Source organism: Cnephaeus nilssonii (assembly GCF_951640355.1).
Source record: "Cnephaeus nilssonii genome assembly, chromosome: 15".
Lineage (NCBI taxonomy): Eukaryota > Metazoa > Chordata > Mammalia > Chiroptera > Vespertilionidae > Cnephaeus > Cnephaeus nilssonii.
Genome location: NC_137086.1, coordinates 13,002,926 through 13,020,985, shown reverse-complemented (window position 1 = coordinate 13,020,985; position 18,060 = coordinate 13,002,926). Strand labels below are relative to the sequence as shown.

Below are 18,060 nucleotides of genomic sequence, written 5' to 3'. Positions count from 1 at the left end.
ATTTGTATAAAATATAATGCTTCTGTAAATATCTGTTCAAATGGTGGTTGGCATTCTCTTCCAGTTCACTCCATATAACCTTTCATTAGGGACTTGGTTCTTAATGCTTTCACTACTTCCTAATCCATAGCAGTCTGCTGACAGACTTGTGTGGCACCTTATTTTTACCACAAAGGCAGGTTTTCATCAAAAGAGGCAGTAAAGCATAATAGTTAGGAACTCAGGAGTTAGTCTAGACTCTAGAGTCATTCCTGGGTTCAGATGTTGCTCCACCATCTTGGGCAAATTTTTTAACCTCTCTAAACCTCAGTTTCTTTATCTGCAAAGTGGAGATAATAGCATTTACCTTAGTTTTGGCTGTGAATATTAAATAACATTATGGTGTAAAATGCTTAACACATTGCCTGGAACATTTTAAACATCTAGTAAATCTTACCTATTATAGGATCAAAGAGTGGAAGTAAAAGGAGTTGGGAAATAGGGGAGGGATGCTAGAAGGAAATTCTTATTTTATTATTTCCTATAGTAGACCCTGTTTACCTTCAAATATGAGTGAACCAATAAAAATTATGCTTGGAAGTGCTGTAAGGCAATAGACTACATATTTCATGAGTCAAATTTGTGTAGTGATTACTAAGACCAGGAAATGGAACAAAGACTGAGACATGACCCCTACCTTCAAGAGTCTTAAGAGTCTGTCTAGTTTCTCTTTAAGTGAAACTTCATTGGCCACTGTTAATCTCATCAAGATGTGGTAAAAATAAATAGGTGAAATTCTGAAATAATGTGGATCCCACAGAGTTAGAAAGAACCATAAGAAATCTATCAGTCCTGTCTTCAGATGGGTGAAAATTTAGAAGGCTCTAATAAGTAAGAAGGATTTCTGCTAGAATACTATTCTGATTATTTCAAATGGAGAAATGTCAGAGAAATATTATACCTTTATAAATTTAAATAAAAATTGTGTGATTGACAAAAAGTATTTCTAGTTTATAAGATTATTTTCCAATATAAAACACCATTCAAAACTACTTAAATCCCAACAAAAATGAAATATGCAAATAAATATGGCACTTGTACCATGTCATGATTTAAAGTCAGGTTTTCAATGTATAGTATTCCAAAGCTACAGTAATCAAAATGGTATGGTGTTCGCATAAAAACAGACACATAGATCAATGGAACAGCATAGAAAGCCCAAAAATAAACTCTCACAACTATAGTCAATTAATTTACAACAAAGGAGCCAAGAATATATGTGTAATTGGGAATGGATAATGGTGTTGGAAACTATAAAAGACTTAAACTGGACCACTACTTATACCATGCACAAAAAATCTGCTAGCAAAAAGTCCAGGAAGCACAGAGAATCTTAAATAAGATGAACCCAAAGAGGTACACACCAAGATATCATAATTAAAATGCTAAAGATTAAAGACAAAGAGAGAATCTTAAAAGCAGCAAGAGAAAACAGTTAGTTACTTACAAAGGAGCACTCATATGACTGCAAGCTGACTTCTCAACAGAAACTTTGCAGGTCAGAAGGGAGTGGCAAGAAATACTTAAAGTGATGAAAATCAAGGTCCTATAACCAAGATTACCCAACAAAGCTACCATTTTGAATTGCAGGTCAGATAAAGAGCTTTACAGACAAGAAAAAGCTAAAGGAGTTCATTGCTACCAAACCAATATTACATGAAATGTTAAAGGGTCTTTTTTAAAAAGAAGAAGAAAAAAAGATCAAGTATGGGCAATAAAATGGCAATAAATACATAACTACCAAAAGTTGAATCTAAAAATCAAAATGAACAAGGAATCTAATGAACAAAATAAACTGATAAATAAAATAGAACCAGCCCAGCTGGTTCGGCTCAGTGGTTGAGCATCGACCCAAGAATCAAGAGGTTATCAGTTCGATTCCAGGACAGGGCACATGCCCGGGATGCATGCTTGATCCCCAATAGGGGTTGTGTAGGAGGCAGCCAATCAATGTGTTTTTCTTTCATAGATGTTTCTATCTCTCTATTCTTCTCCCTTCCTCTCTCTCAAATCAATAAAAACATTTTAAAAAAGAAATTTAAAATAGCCCTAGCCGGTTTGGCTCAGTGGATAGAGTGTCAGCCTGTGGACTGAAGGGTCCCGGGTTTGATTCTCATCAAGGGCACATGCCCAGGTTTTGGGCTCAATCCCCAGTAGTGGGGGTAATGCAGGAGGCAGCCAATCAATGATTCTTTCTCATCTTTGATGTTTCTATCTCTCCCTCTTCCTCTCTGGAATAAATAAAAATATATATATTTTTAAAAACAAATTTAAAATAAAATAAAATAGAACCAGAGGCATGGAAACATGGAACAGACTGATGAATCTCAGAGGGAAGGGAGGGTGGGTGAGAAGAGATTAACCAAAGATCTTATATGCATACATGCATTACCCATAGACACAGACAGTAAATAGGTGGTGAAGGCCTGGGGTAGGGTGGGATCCAGGAGGGGGACATCTGTAATACTCTCAACAATAAAGGTGTGTGTTTTTTTAATATAACTACCATATGATTCAGCATCACTGAAGGAAATAAAAACACTATCTCGAAAAGACATCTGCACCCCCATGTTTATTTCCATATTATTTATAATAGGCAAGACATATAAACAATCTAAGTGTCCACTGACAGATGAATGGATTTTAAAAATGTGGTATGTGTATACAATGGAATATCATTCAGTCGGAAAAAAAAGGAAATCCTGCCATTTTTGACAACATAGATGGACCTTGAGGGCATGATGCTAAGTGAAATAAAGATAAATAATGTGTGATTTCACTTATATGTAGAATCTAAAAAAAAACACCTAAATCAAACTCATAGATATATAGTACCTATTGGTGGTCTTAAGAGGCAGAAATTAGGGGGACAGGCAAAATGAATGAATGTGGACAAAAGGTACAAACTTCTAGTTGTAAGATAATTAAGTCCTGGGTATGTAATGTACAGCATGATGAATACAATTAACAGTACTGTATTATATATTTGGAAGTTGCTAAGAGAAGAGATCTTCAAAGTTCTCATCACAAGGAAAGAACTGTAACTATGTGGGTGATGAATGTTAACTTATTGTGGCAATCATTTTGCAATATATACATATCAAATTATATTGTACACCTAAAACTATACAATGTTATATATCAATTATATCTCAAGTTTAAAAAGTGCATAGAAAAAAACAAAGGACTTCTGTGTTTTTCAACCTTGTAGCATAGTGGTATTAAACTTTTAAAACAAGAAGTATGGAAGAGCCGAAACTGGTTTGGCTCAGTGGATAGAGCATTGGTCTGCAGACTGAAAGGTCCCAGGTTCGATGCCTGTCAAGGGCATGTACATTGGTTGCAGGCACATCCCCGGTGGGGTGTGTGCAGGAGGCAGCTGGTCAATGTTTCTCTCTCATTGATGTTTCTAGCTCTCTATCCCTCTCCTTTCCTCTCGGTAAAAAATCAATAAAATATGTTTTAAAAAAAAGTATGGAAGAAAACCAATAGTTAATCACTGATAAGACTAAATTATGAGATTACAAGTAAATTTATTTTCTTTTTAAAATTTCTTTTGAATAAACATTTTAAATGCTCTTAAAATATTTGAGACCCAGAATGATTAGGTTTTACTTTAATGTAAATCACATTAAAAATCTTTTAGTTTAGGTAAGCTACCAACAAAAACAGTAACACAAGACAAAAAGTAACTGAAAGGGGGACAAATTTCAATAGTAATTTAACTCATATTGTTGTAGAATATGTTATGTATCCCTGCCTATAGGTCAATAACTAACTTGGATTAATAACTTGCATAAATCGAATTCTGACATATCACTAAATCATACCTTGAGGATAGCTATAAGCTTGAGAAGGCTCAACTATCTTGCTCATTGAGTTGTGTGATTCCTGAGAATGTTTTTCCATCACATCTACTGTATCACTGGATAAAGATGATGATGAAGACAATCCCAGTCTAACATATCTTCCTTTTTTACCACAGAGTGAACAATCTACCGGTGTGGCACTAGGTCCCCGGGGCAGTTGAACTTCATCTCTGTTGTAGTTTCTAACGGCTCCACTGTGATGCACAGAGCGTTCTCGTTGCCATATATAATGGGTTGGAGCAATGGCCATAACCTATAGTGGAAAGCTTTCTTTTAGAATTTTAGTAAGTTTTTTAGATTAGTAAAACTAAGCACAAAAAATATAACTTAAGAACAGCTATCTCTAGCCCAGCTGGCGTGGTTCAGTGGTTGAGCATCAACCTATGAACCAGGAGGTCACGGTTCAATTCCCAGTCAGGGCACATGCCCAGGTTTTGGACTCGATTCCCAGTGTAGGGTATAAAGGAGGCAGCCGATCAATGATTCTCTCTCATCTTGATGTTTTCATCTCTCTCTCCCTCTCACTTCCTCTCTGGAAAAAAAGAAAAGAAGGAAGGGAGGGAAGGAGGGAGGGGGAAAAGAACAGCTATTTTTAAAACTAAATTTAAAAATCTAAGTTACCAATCTTGAAAAAAAAAAAGCATCTCCAGATACGGCAGTATTTACCTATAAAGGGATTCATTGCTTGAACCCTTGACAATAATTTAAAGTATTTAAATTATTTCAAATAGAAAACAGGACTGAAGCAACCTTCCAGGTTTTTCAATTCTGAATATTTTAAGTTTGTGAAAGATAATACAGTTATCCCAAAACAATTATTATTAACTTTGGAATATACTGGGCAGAGAAGAATATGAGATTTCCAACTATGTATGTTAGGCAAATCTTAAAATGTTTGCAATTATGGCAAGGGATATGGTAAGAACAAAGGTAAGTTACTTAACCTTTCTGTTCCTCAGTTTCCTCATCTGTAACACGAAGAGCATGTGTCTATTATAAAGGGTTGTTGTGAGGATTACATGAATTGTTTATGAACCAATTAAGATTCCTTACTACATTATCAGTCACTGTTGTCTAAGGTTTGTTAGATAAAACACTGCCTTTAGAGTCAGTTTTCGTTTACCTGGTTCTGCCACTTGCTAGTTGTATGATACTGGTCAAGTTACTTAACCTTTCTGAGGTTCAATTTGTTTATATCTCAAATGGGGATAGTATTCTGCCTCAGGGTTATTCTGATGGTTAGATATGTGTAAAATCTATCACATTATAAGCAACTGGAAAATGGTAGCTATTAGTATTTAAGAAGTCAAGCTAGGGAAGTGTACCTATATGCTGACTTCATATGGAATTCTATGTTTAGCTTTTTGAAGAATACCCAGACTGTTTACCAAAGCAACAATGCTATTTCACATTCCCAAAATAAGTGTATGAAGGTTTGAATTTCTAAGTTATCTCTGAATCCTTGCATTTTCCCCAACATTCAACAATCCTCCTATTTTAATCTACAAATATGTATACTTGCTAAATCTTTATCTTTAACATGGTTAGTTCTGGGCAGAGTTTTATGATATGCCCCTAAAGTTCTCCCTTAGGTTCGACACTAGTCCATTGTCTCTTTTGGCCTACAGTCCATTTATCTGGATATAACTCCATTTAATTATAGCATTATCTAGCTCACATTTATCAAAGTTTTCTTTATTTTTTCTTCTTTTCTTTTTTTTTTTTTTTTTTTTTTAAAGTTTTCTTTATTAATATTGGCTTACAGTGGTCACTGATTTAATTTTCTACTTTAGAATTTTTCTTTAGTTTAAAACTTAATTTTCTTCTGTATTGAAAACCAGAACATTAAATAAAATAACCAATCTTTTAACTTTTAGTGTCTTTCTGCTTTATCTTAATAAAATCTGGCATCAAGGAAACTTCATGTATTTTATGTGAAAAAAGGTATGGTTTTTAAACATTTAAATTTATATAAATTTTATATCATGCAATTCACATTTAAATCTTTGGACTTGAAATTTCATATATTTAATTTAATGAAATTATTATTCAACTCCAGTGATATTACCATAAGATATTTAAAAATATGCACACCTATCCTTTTCCAATATATTGGTGATCTTTTAGACAAGAGAAACACACTAAAATAAAAACCCTACAGAAACAGACTGCTCTGAAAAACAGAAATAACAATTTTAAATTCTTGTGGTATAAAATTAAAACAACATTGCAATACACAAGTTGTATTCATGGTAACCATCAAGGCTAATGATCTACCCTTATATATACAAAAAAAAATAAAATGTAAATGTTAGAAGCACATTAAAAAGGAAAATTATATGAACAAAAGATAGAGATTACACATATAAAGTATTTTAAAATCTTACCTCTTCACAGCATCGCCTGCTTACAATAGCCCTATAGTCAATCCTATCCCAGAGTTGGTCCCTTAACTTTAAGAAATTAGGGAACAATTTTCTCCAGTTTTTCCCTAAAGCCCATGGAAAAATTTCATATTTGGATTCTTCTTCATCTTCTTCAACTGTATTAGCCAGATACCTAACAAAGAAGACCAATGACTCAAAGAAAGAAACAGGTAAAGGACAGGAATGGGTAGTTCACAAAAAAAAAAGCAAAGCACTATAAACACATAAAAGATGTTCCATCTTACTATAAATAAATAAATAAATAATAAATAAATAAATAAATAAATAAAGATGCAGTGAATTTTACCTTAATGAGTTCTGAACATTTGTGAACTCTCTCTTTTGTGTGCATATTTGTGTATTCCTATAAATCTTGAGCTTTGTTCTGGGATGCAGTTACTTGGAAACATTCTGATCCTTTCAGGTCATGCTTTTGGTAGATCTGGAGCAATGTTTAGTCTGGGGCTAATTATTCTCTGCTAGTGATGCAACACTTTCCTGAATACTCTACTCAATATCCTGTCAATTATGAGTTTTTTTCAGTCTGGCTAGTGGGAACAGACACTATTTCCACCCCTGGATAAATTTTAGGCCTTGTTCCCCTCTAATCCTTTCTGATGGCCTTTAGTGGCAATCAGGTAGTTTCTTATGCACAAATGGAAATCAATATCCTGTCAAATGCTTGAGAGGGATCAGGCATACACAGAAGCAGAACACAATCTAATCAATCAATCAAAACTGACATACTAGTACATAGTAAAAGTAACAGATAAGAACATTAAAACAGTTATAACTATTCCAGATGTTAAAAAAGTTAAGACACACTTTTAGAAATGAAAACTATGTGTACAATGAAAAATACACTAAGTGGAATTAATAGCAGATTAAATATTGCAGCAGAAAAAAACCTGTGCATTGAAGACATAACTGCATTAACTGCGTAACTGCATAAACTATCCAAAATTAAACATGTAGAGAAAATAAACAAAAATAATAAACAGAACATCAATGAGCCACAAGACTTAAAGCAGCCTAATAAAAGTGAAATTGGAGCCGAAACCGGTTTGGCTCAGTGGCTAGAGCGTCAGCCTGTGGACTGAAGGGTCCCAGGTTCGGTTCCGGTCAAGGGCGTGTACCTTGGTTGCGGGCACATCCCCAGTGCGGGGTGTGCAGGAGGCAGCTGATGGATGTTTCTCTTTCATTGATGTTTCTAACTATCTCTCTCCCTTCCTCTCTGTAAAAAAATCAATAAAAATATATATTTTTTAAAAGAGTGAAATTGGAATCCCTAAAAGGTGTCAGGGGAACAGAAAAAAATATTTGAAGAAATAATGGCTAAAAATTTTAAAACCCTGATGAAAATTATAAACCCACAAAGAAGCTTCTTGAAGCCCAAAGCACCAAGGCACATCATAATCAAATCGCTCAAAACCAATGATAAAGAGAAAATCTTGAAAGCAGTCGGGGGAAAAATGGTAAGAGGTAAGAATGGAGCAGATTTCCCATTGGGAACAATGCAAGTCCCATAGATGACTTTCCAAGAAAAATGGGCAACTTACAATAAAATTACAAAGCACTGAAGGTACCATGAGCAGAAACAGACCCTGAAGTCTGAAGATACTAGAATTAATAGATAAACATCAAGGGGAAAAAAAAGAAAGAAAGAGAGAGACCTCAAAAGCAGTTAGAAAGAAGGCAAATGATCCTAGGTGGGAGGTTTGAGATGCAAGAATGATTAGGAAGCAAAGATATAAATATGAGGGTAAATATAAACAAATGTTGAATGTTTAAAACAATAATAGTTTTTGGACATCAGACAAAAACTACAGAATTGTAAAAAAAAGAGTTAAATGGATAATTGTTGGATAATTAGAGTTAAAATGCTCAAGGTTGTGTGATTAAAAATAACTTGGGTAATTGCTAAAAGAATAGATATAAATTGCATAGTTTCTAAATAAGTGGAAGTAAAAAAGCTGTCAAAAATAATTTAAAAATCTCAACCCAAAAAAAGATAAAAATGGAGGGGAAAGAAGAAACAGAATAAATGGAACATATAGAAAGTACACAAGATGGTAGAAAAAATTCCAAATATATAAGCAACAATAGAATATTATTCTGCAGTGAGAACGAACTCTATAGCTACATACTATATACCATGTGCTATTTTTTAAAAGATCACTTTTAAAATAAAGTATTTATTTTAGAGGGAGAGAGAGAGTGGGTTTCTAGATGAGAGGAAAACATTGATCAGCTGCCTCCTTGACCCGCTACTAGGGATCAAGACGGAAAATGGGAATCCAACCAGTGATCTCTCATTGCATGGAAAGATGCTCAATCCACTGAGCCATAATGGCCAGGCCCATGTGCTATTTTTGTACATATTTCACATTAAAATTTTTTTAAAGGTACAGAAGTGTAGAGTATACTTCATGTAATACACACATTGCTTCATGTATAGAAAATTATTTCTAGACTGATACACATGAAACAGTTGTCCTTGAAGAAGGAGACCAAGGTCTTGAGATAGAAGGAAGACTTACTTTTAATTGTATACCCTCTTATGTACCTTTTAAAAAATATATACTTTTATTTATTTTTTATTTTTTAAAATATATTTTATTGATTTTTCACAGAGAGGAAGGGAGAGGGATAGAGAGCCAGAAACATCAATGAGAGAGAAACATCGATCAGCTGCCCCCTGCACCGGGGATGCGCCCACAACCAATGCACATGCCCCCGACCGGAAAAGAACCTGGGACCCCTCAGTCCGCAGACTGACACTCCATCCACTGAGCCAAACCGGCCTCGGCAAAATATATACTTTTATTGATTTCAGAAAGGGAGAGGGAAAAATAGAAAAATCAATGGTGAGAGAGTATCATTGATCACCTGCTTCTCACACACCCTGCACTGGGGATCAAGCCAGCAACCCAAGCATGTGCTCGACTGGGAACTGAACTGTGACCTCCTGGTTCATAGGTCGATGCTCAACCACTTAGCTACACTGGCCGGGACCTCTTATGTACTTTTTAAAACCATGTGCATATTCATATTCATATTTAGTTACATTAATATAAAATAAGTACCTACATATTATTTATCCTTCCTTAAAATAATTGTACATATTTTAGTATTACCTTACTAGTAGACCTGCGCACAAATCCGTGCACCAGTAGGTCTCTGCGGGGCCTGACTGCTCCATGCCCGCTGCCCAGAGGCTCTCCGCAGCCCAGAGGCAAATCCACGGCCGGGCACAGAACGCTTGCCTCATTGCTGTGGCAACGAAGCAAGCATTCTGCCAGGCCACTCACGCTGCCCGCTCTCAGCGGCTGCCCCCCCCCCCCAGGACTGGGGACTCCAGCGGGGCTGAAAGGACTGGGTGCTGGCATCTTGTGGCTATGGGTGCCGCCATCTTTGTGATGGAGTGATGGTTAATTTGAATATCACCCTTTTATTAGATAGAATTATAAAGCACCTTGTTAAGACCATTCAGTTATATGAATCAAATCCTGTTCTCTGTAAAATTATGTAATTTCTTACTTTTAGTATCCCTGAGAATTCTTAGTAAAGGGTAGATAGAGTGGAAGATCAGTTCCTTTCATGCTTGCTAAGTGAAACATGAAAAATCTATAATGTACCATGATATTGGACATCATGATTCTACTCTAGATTAACAATTTTTGAGTCTCAACGTGATGAAATATCTGCATTGTATACATATAAGTCCCCTTCTAATTTGAAATAGTTAATATTTTCTTGGAGCAGAGTCCATTTTTTGCATAATAATAAACTGTGTTTATTCAAGTAAAGAATTAAGAAACTTTTATATGTTAGCCACTAAAGGATGCAAAAAAAGGTTAAATACATGGTCCTTGCCCTTATGCCTACAATCAAGTAGAAGAGGCAACTCAGTATGAAAAAAGAACTGTAAAGGAGATTGGAAGAATGATAATTGAAGTTCAGAGTTATAAGAATACTAGTGTCCCGGTGCAAATTCGTGCACGGGGGGATGGGGGTGGGGTTGTCCCTCAGCCCAGCCTGCACCCTCTCTAATCTGGGACCCCTTGGGGGATGTCCAACTGCCGGTTTAGGCCCGATCCCTGTGGATCCGGGACTGCTGGCTTCTAACCGCTCACCTGCCTGCCTGCCTGATTGCCCCTAACCACTCTGCATGCTGGCCTGCTCACCCCCAACTGCCCCCCCCCGCCAGCCTGATCACCCCCAACTGCCCCCCTGCTGGGATGCTTGCCACCACCTACCCTCCCCGCCAGCCTGCTTGGCCCCAACTGCCCTCCTGCTGGCCTGCTCACCCCCAACTGCCTCCCCGCTGGCCTGATTGCCCCCAACTGACCCCCACTGATGGCCTGCTCGCCCCCAACTGTGCCCTCCCTGCTGGCCTGCTCACCCACAACTGCCCCCCCACCTGCCTGATCACCCCCCACCGGCCTGATCACCCACAACTGCCCTCCCTTCTTGGCCCTTAACAGCCTCTACCTTGGCCCCGCCACCGACTCATGGCTTTGTCCAGAAGAATGTCTGGAAGGTCTCCTAGAAGTTCTCCCAGTCTAATTAGTATATTACCCTTTTATTAGTATAGATAGAGGCCTGGTGCATGGGTGGGGGCCAGCTGGTTTGCCCTTAAGGTTGTCCCAGATCAGGGTTGGGGTTCCCTTGGGGGCGGGGTGGCCTGGGCGAGGGGCCTGTGGTGGTTTGCAGGCCAGCTACGCCCCCATTGGGGTGGGGGTTCCCACTGGGGATGGTGCCAGCCTGTGTGAGGGGCTGGGACAGTTTGTAGGCCAGCCACGCCCCCTTCAGGGTGGGGGTCCCCACTGGGGTGCCTGGCCAGCCTGGGTGAGGGGCTTATGGCTGTTTTCAGGCTGGCCACACCCCCTTCAGGGTGGGGGTCCCCGCTGGGGTGCCTGGCCAGCCTGGGTGAGAAGCTGAGGGCCATTTGCAGGCTCCTCCCTCGGCAGCCAGCCTGGGTGACCGAAGCCTCCCGCATGCTCAGGCTCGCTCTGTGGCTGCCACTCACAGGCCCTTCCTTCAGCGGCCAGCCAGGGCGGGTGGGAAGCTTGGGTTGCTCTGGCCTACTCCACCCACAGGCCCCTCTTTTGGCGGTCGGCACAGGCGGGCAGGAAGCTTGGCTTCCTCTGTCGCCGGGGCGACCCAAGCCTCCTGCCCACTCTGGTTGGCTCCGTGGCTACCGCCATCTTTGTCCTCCTAATTTGCATATTCCCTCACAACTGGCTGTGGGGCATTGTGGAGGTACTGTCAATTTACATATTTGTCTATTATTAGTGTAGATATAGAAAGGAAAATAACGAGTTAGAACTATGGCTAAGTGAGAAACTATGGAGAATTATTGAGTCAGGCTGTACAAAAGTATGATTATATGTAAAAGGAAAATTATAATTCATGTTATTTTTAATATACAACATGCAATGCAACCTCCCAGACTACCACATAGTATAAGTTAACACAGCACTTTACTGTTAATAACTTTACCAAAAAAGTCAAACAAACCCAATTTTAGGCATTTAGTATGATTTAAACTAAAGCTTCTTTTGGTTTGTTGCTAATTTTCAAATGAGAAAAAAACTAAAAAACAGATATTGCATCAACATCTCTATTATAAAAACCCCATGACCGTGACGCCATCACACCATAAGGACCAAACGCCAAAAGGCACCTGCCGAACGTCATATGATTTCTTCATAGGAACAAGTAAGTGTTGCATATGATTTCTTCATGGGAACAAGTAAATGTTGCTCTGTTCAATTGTCATCTTCCAACAAAGGTCAATTTAAGTGCTCCTGAGAAGGAAAGATTAGGGCAGGAAACTATTCTTATCTTCATACACAACTGTCTTCAAGGTGGGCAGGGCTGCGTGTGCGGAGAGGCACGTGTGGGTGGGCGGGGACTTGACCCTGGGTCCTGCAGCACGCCGAGTCTGGGTCTTGCACGATTTCGCACGGTGGACCTCTAGTACAAATATAATACAACTACAGGCCCGGTGCACAAAATTCGTGAACAGGGTGGTGGTGTCCTTCAGCCCAGCCTACACCCTCTCCAATCTGGGATCCCTCTTACAATCCAGGACTGCTGGTTCCCAACCGCTTGCCTGCCTGAATGCCTGATTGCCCCTAACCGCTTCTGCCTGCCAGCCTGATCACTCCCTAACCACTCCCATGCCAGCCTGATCAATGCCAAACTGCTCCCCTGCTGGCCCGATTGCCCCTAACTGCCCTCTCCTGCCGGCCTGGTCACCCCTAACTGCCCTCCCCTGCCAGCCTGGTCACCCCTAACTGTCCTCCCCTGCAGGCCTGGTCGCCCCAACTGCCCTCCTCTGCCGGCCCGGTCACCCCTCCCCTGAAGGCCTGATCTCCCCCAACTGCCCTCCCCTGCAGGCCTGGTCCCCCCAACTGCCCTCCCCTGGAGGCCTGGTTCCCCCCAACTGCCCTCTCCTGCAGGCCTGGTCCCCCCAACTGCCCTCCCCTGCCAGCCTGGTCACCCCCAACTGTCCTCCTCTGCTGGCCCAGTCACCCCTCCCCTGCAGGCCTGGTTGCCCCCAACAGCCCTCCCCTGCAGGTCTGGACCCTCCTCTGCAGGCCTGGTTGCCCCCAACTGCCCTTCCCTGCAGGCCTGGTTCCCCCCAACTGCCCTCCCCTGCAGGTCTGGGCCCTCGTCTGCAGGCCTGGTCTCCCCCAGCTGCCCTCCTCTGCTGGCCTGATCAACCCTAACTGCCCTCCCCTGCAGGCCTGGTCGCCCCCAACTGCCCTCCCTTGCAGGCCTGGTCCCTCCCAACTGCCCGCCCCTGCCGGCCATCTTGTGGTGGCCATCTTATGTCCACATGGGGGCGGCCATCTTGTGTGTTGGAGTGACGGTCAATTTGCAAATTACTCTTTTATTAGGTAGGACACTAAACGTTGTAAATACAATGTAAACAGCATTATAGCTAGTGGTCAATGGCTGAATTTGGCCATTGGCAAGTCACAGCTGAATTTGTGCCCCTGCTCTGCCACTTACTAACTTGTGATCTTGAAAAGTACTTAATTTAAGCCTTAATTTCCCTATCTGTAAAATGGAGATAATTAAAAAATGTATATCATCAGAAGATTAAGTGAACTTATAAAAAATATTTTGTGGTGCCTTGCACTTAATACTCAGTATTAGCTAATACTATTATATTCCCCCAATTTAGCAATCATCAACAAATTTCATATTGAATTAATTTTTTCCCATGTATGAGAAAATGTGTCTCCTGAATGCATGCAAAGATAAATTTCTTTGATTCTGAATTAAGCAGACTTTGAGTAAAAACTTACCCTATAGTGCTAACAGTTGTTTTGGTATTCAAATTAAATATTTTAATATGTAGTTCCCTAGTTAAGTACTTAAAATTATATTCATACATTTCTAACTGCAGCACTATATCCAGGTACTAGGTATAAAAGGTTTTGAGATAGAGATACATATTCTTAATTTACATAGATTCTAGCAGAATTTTGACCCAAGGATTAGAAAACCATGTCATTAAAACCATTTACCAGATCACAAAGGTAGTATAATCTGACTTCTACAGTGGAACAAATTGGAAAACAATATGCCTTGGTCAAAGTACAGTGTGTTAAGTACTAAGTAGCTACTATAGGTATCAGATATGAGTAACACTTATGTTATCGACAGAAATCCACAATGAGTATGTATACAGCATTTTCTGCAAGCTATCCAATGTAAAAGAGCAATGATGATAATGATTTTTAGTATATATTAACTGGAAATTTATATATATATATATATATATATATATATATATATATATATATATATATATGCTTTAAAAAACCTAAGTACAAAAGAGGAAAATTTGGGACAATTTATATGAAACACTGAAAAATGTACAAGTAAAAATTCAAGTGGAATAATAAATCTTAGGCATAAAGCAGGATAAGATCAGTGAAAAGAACATATCCTATTAAAGTAAAAAATGTATAGCTTTTATACAGGAAGGTTTATTCAAAAATATACATCAGCCTCTGTTTGAAATAAAGTATCATCTATATTATAAATAACTACCACAAAAATCACAGTAGAAAGCATACTTACAGAGCAATAAAGAAATTTATCCTGGTATGCTCATTTATAGTAAATTTAGCCCTCTTGAAATAAACAAAGGTCATAGCCAAAAGATACTATAGGAAAAAAAGTTAAAAGTTAATATGAATGTTGTGTTTTCATAAGTAAAACTGCTTTAAAACAGTTACTTTAAGATGACTAACAAGCTAAAACAATAAAGCATTATTTATCCTTATTACAGAATTACCTATTCGGGTCCTTATTTTTTGGCTTCCTGTAATCCATGTGAACAGTGAGAAGTTAATTCTTGACCATTTATCATGATTAAGATTATAACTACAATGAACTCCTAAATTTTATTGCCAATATTTTTGAACCAAAACCACATTTTTTTCTATCTTAACCCTGTGCACTCGCTTGCTTTTTTCTCGATTCCTTTATTCTAATGCTAACCGTGTCGAGTCACACTCGACATCTGAGTGCAAAAGGTTAAATATCAAACCTATAGAGAAGTGAAAATAATCATAAAATGAATAAACATATATTCTTCACCTAGATTCACCATGTTAGTATGTTGCCACAATGGTTTGATGTGTGTTATATACACATTTCCCCCCCCTGAATTCTTTTAGTTATAGACATCCATATTCACTTTCTAACATAATCTTTTAAAAATAACTCCGAATCAAAAATTAGAATAACATGGATTTATTTTCATTGAAAAAAGTTTTATATTTATTATTAAAAAGACACATGTCTAGCCTGGTATTTAGACACTATGTTAGGCTCTGGCTGTTTAACTTGAAAACAAGTTGTAATACTGATGTATTAGATTTCCTTCTCATAAATGCCTATTTATCCTACCTTCACAGGATTGGCCATAAAGGAGATTTCAAATTTTCAATGTGATAGTGTTAAAACATAGTGCTCCTGGTTGGTTACTTTGAAAGCACTGCCCCCTGCTGTCCAACAACTTTAATTATTATAATGCATTTAATATAATCAAGTGTAAAACTACACCACATGAACTGGACATTTGATATTAAGGCAGTACCATCAACACTTAAAAGTGTTAGTGACATTGTGATTAAGTTTAAAAATATATCATTTTTTTATAGATACATCTTAAAATATTTATGGATAAAATATTAGGATGTCTGCTTTTGGGGAGAGGGATTAGAAAAAACAAGACTGGCCCACAGCCAAAACCGGTTTGGCTCAGTGGATAGAGCGTCGGCCTGCGGACTCAAGGGTCCCAGGTTCGATTCCAGTCAATGTACCTTAGTTGCGGGCACATCCCCAGTGGGGGATGTGCAGGAGGCAGCTGATCAATGTTTCTCTCTCATTGATGTTTCTGGCTCTCTGTCCCTCTCTCTTCCTCTCTGTGAAAAATCAATAAAATATATTAAAAAAAAAAAAAGAATGGCCCACAGTTGGTGGGTAGGTTCCTGGAGGGTCTTTGTTTTAATATCTACCCTAAATTGTGTATGGTTGAAATTTTCCAAAATTAAAAAATAAACCTTCTCTAATTTTATCTCTGCTATCTTAAACCTGAAATTTTTAAAAAAGTTCACACCAATAGTAACTTATTCATTCTCTTTTTTTGTTAATTGGCACATTAAGAGTGATGTGAAGTCATGCTGAAGTTTCTAGGATTACCTAGTATAAGATGGCATTCACAAAGCTGAAATCATAATGGTTTAACTAAAATGAAAGAGTATAGAACAGCATGGTTTGGTCCTGAGAATGTAAGTTAGCATGATTTTTTTTTTTAATGAAACATTGATAAAAGAACATAATGAGCTAATTTTACTCTGTAAGATTTTGGGATTTTTATACAAAATATTAAAATGTATAATAGACTGCCTTAGTGGAATGAATCTCAGAATATTCTTTCTCGACAGCCTGAAAAAAGGTAGTAATTCTGATCTAAACATATTAAATCTATGATTCTTGTTTTCAATCAAACAGATATAAGTCTAAGGTCTTTTAAATCTAATCACTAATACTATACAATTCCCCAAAATACAGAATGAATCTATGGTTTATGCTAATTTTACAGTTAATATGCAAAGATTCCACTTTGAAGGAGCAATGCAGGCTAGTTCTTTTTCTAAACTTAATCAATAAAAAGAAAATTCTTATAAGGTTTCATGAAAGTTCTGATGATTTAGTAATATAATAACATTGGTTAATGATTATATTATTACTAAATTTACCTTGTCTGCAATTTTACAGCAGCAGTCCATCCACAAGAAATCTTGAATTAAATCATCATCTACAACAAAAGACAGCTAGCTATGACTTGTCTTTTAAAGAGAGAATGTTTCCTTTTGAAGATTTTCTACATAAGGAGATTATAAACGACTAGTAGCCCTGGCAGCCGCCTTCCGCCCACTGCCCCGCCTTCCTGTAGCTCTCCCCGCCCCCTCCTCAAAGCTTGCTGCCCTGACCACTCCTGTAGCTCTCCGCTGCACGCTTGTAGCTCACTGCCCCACCCTCCTGCTGATCCGTGATCTGGTCATTATGTGGTCAGTCGTTACACTTCACTGCGTAATGACCATTTGCATATTACATCTTTATTATATAGGATACTCTGAATTGCTTTAATATATAGCTCAGACTGGAGTGGGAATGGTAGAACTTTTTGATTTATTGAATATCCCAATAGCTCTTTGAGAAATAGGTATTGGGTAACTTTTGACTAGCTTTTTGTTACTTTCCAAAATCAATCTTTAACAGGTGGAAATGGAATCAGATACAGAACTCAAGTCTTTAAAAAATAATGACTTGCCCCCCTAATGTGGCTCAGTTGGTTGAGCATCCTCCCATGCACCAGTAGGTCCCCAGTTTGATTCCCTGTCAGGGCACATGCCCAGTTTTCTGGCTCCATCCCCAGTAGGGGATATGCAGGAGGCAGATGATCAATGTTTTGCTTTCATATCAATGTTTCTCTCTCTTCCTAAAAATCAATTTAAAAAATCTTTAAAAAAAGTAACACTCACTGTCTCATGATCTGAACAAATTCAATAGCTCAGTTATAGCAATAAAGAAAATCTTGAAGCTGGGTTGTTGGCTTGGCTGAGATTTTATGTAGTATTTTACTTTAGGTCAAAGAAAATTCATACTATGAATTTGAATTGCCCAATATTTACATTTGACACTTGTATTTAAGTCGTCTAGAAGTGAGATGAGTTTGAATTTCTAATCCAAAAGAATCAAAATCCAACATTTAAAAAAAGACTAATTAAAATAGACTTGGTTGGAAATGAGAAATCTGACAGAAAATAAGAGCATCCTCTGATTATTATGAAAATGATAAAATAGATCATCACATTCTCTCATTTTTAAGTACTCTAATTACCACTATTACACTATTATAATATTTTAAACCTACCAAATAATTTAAAGAAAGCAGTCATTTCCTGACGCTGTATAACTAGACAGGGTCCTTTGGGGCGTTTAGACTTGTTGCTATTCTGCGCATTTTTTTCAGATGCTGGCCAACTATCTTTAAAAATAGGACGCTTCAGGTTAATAGGTTTTTTAGGCTGATGTGATCTACTTGACCCAGATTTTACATGAACAGTGACAGTAGGTGGTGTCTCACAACACAGCTGATTATGCCTCATTTTGCTTTCCCAAGATTC

The 18,060-nt window shown here is 38.2% G+C and overlaps 1 protein-coding gene across 2 annotated transcripts in view; it reads right to left on the bottom strand.

Moving 5' to 3' along the window:
* The window catches only part of SPDYA (speedy/RINGO cell cycle regulator family member A), a gene marked incomplete at its 3' end in the record, with an annotated part of 23,581 nt that extends 5,521 nt beyond the window's left edge, over positions 1–18,060 (bottom strand). Inside the window, exons 1-5 of one of the 2 annotated variants that reach the window (XM_079792280.1) lie at positions 17,808–18,060; positions 16,630–16,688; positions 14,441–14,526; positions 6,296–6,467; positions 3,870–4,161 (exon numbers count right to left, since the gene is read on the bottom strand). In XM_079792280.1, coding sequence (XP_079648406.1) covers positions 3,870–4,161; positions 6,296–6,467; positions 14,441–14,526; positions 16,630–16,688; positions 17,808–18,042 — 844 coding nt within the window. In that variant the 5' untranslated portion in view covers positions 18,043–18,060. The remainder of the gene's footprint in view (positions 1–3,869; positions 4,162–6,295; positions 6,468–14,440; positions 14,527–16,629; positions 16,689–17,807) is intronic. The other variant, XM_079792281.1, reaches the window with a different exon arrangement.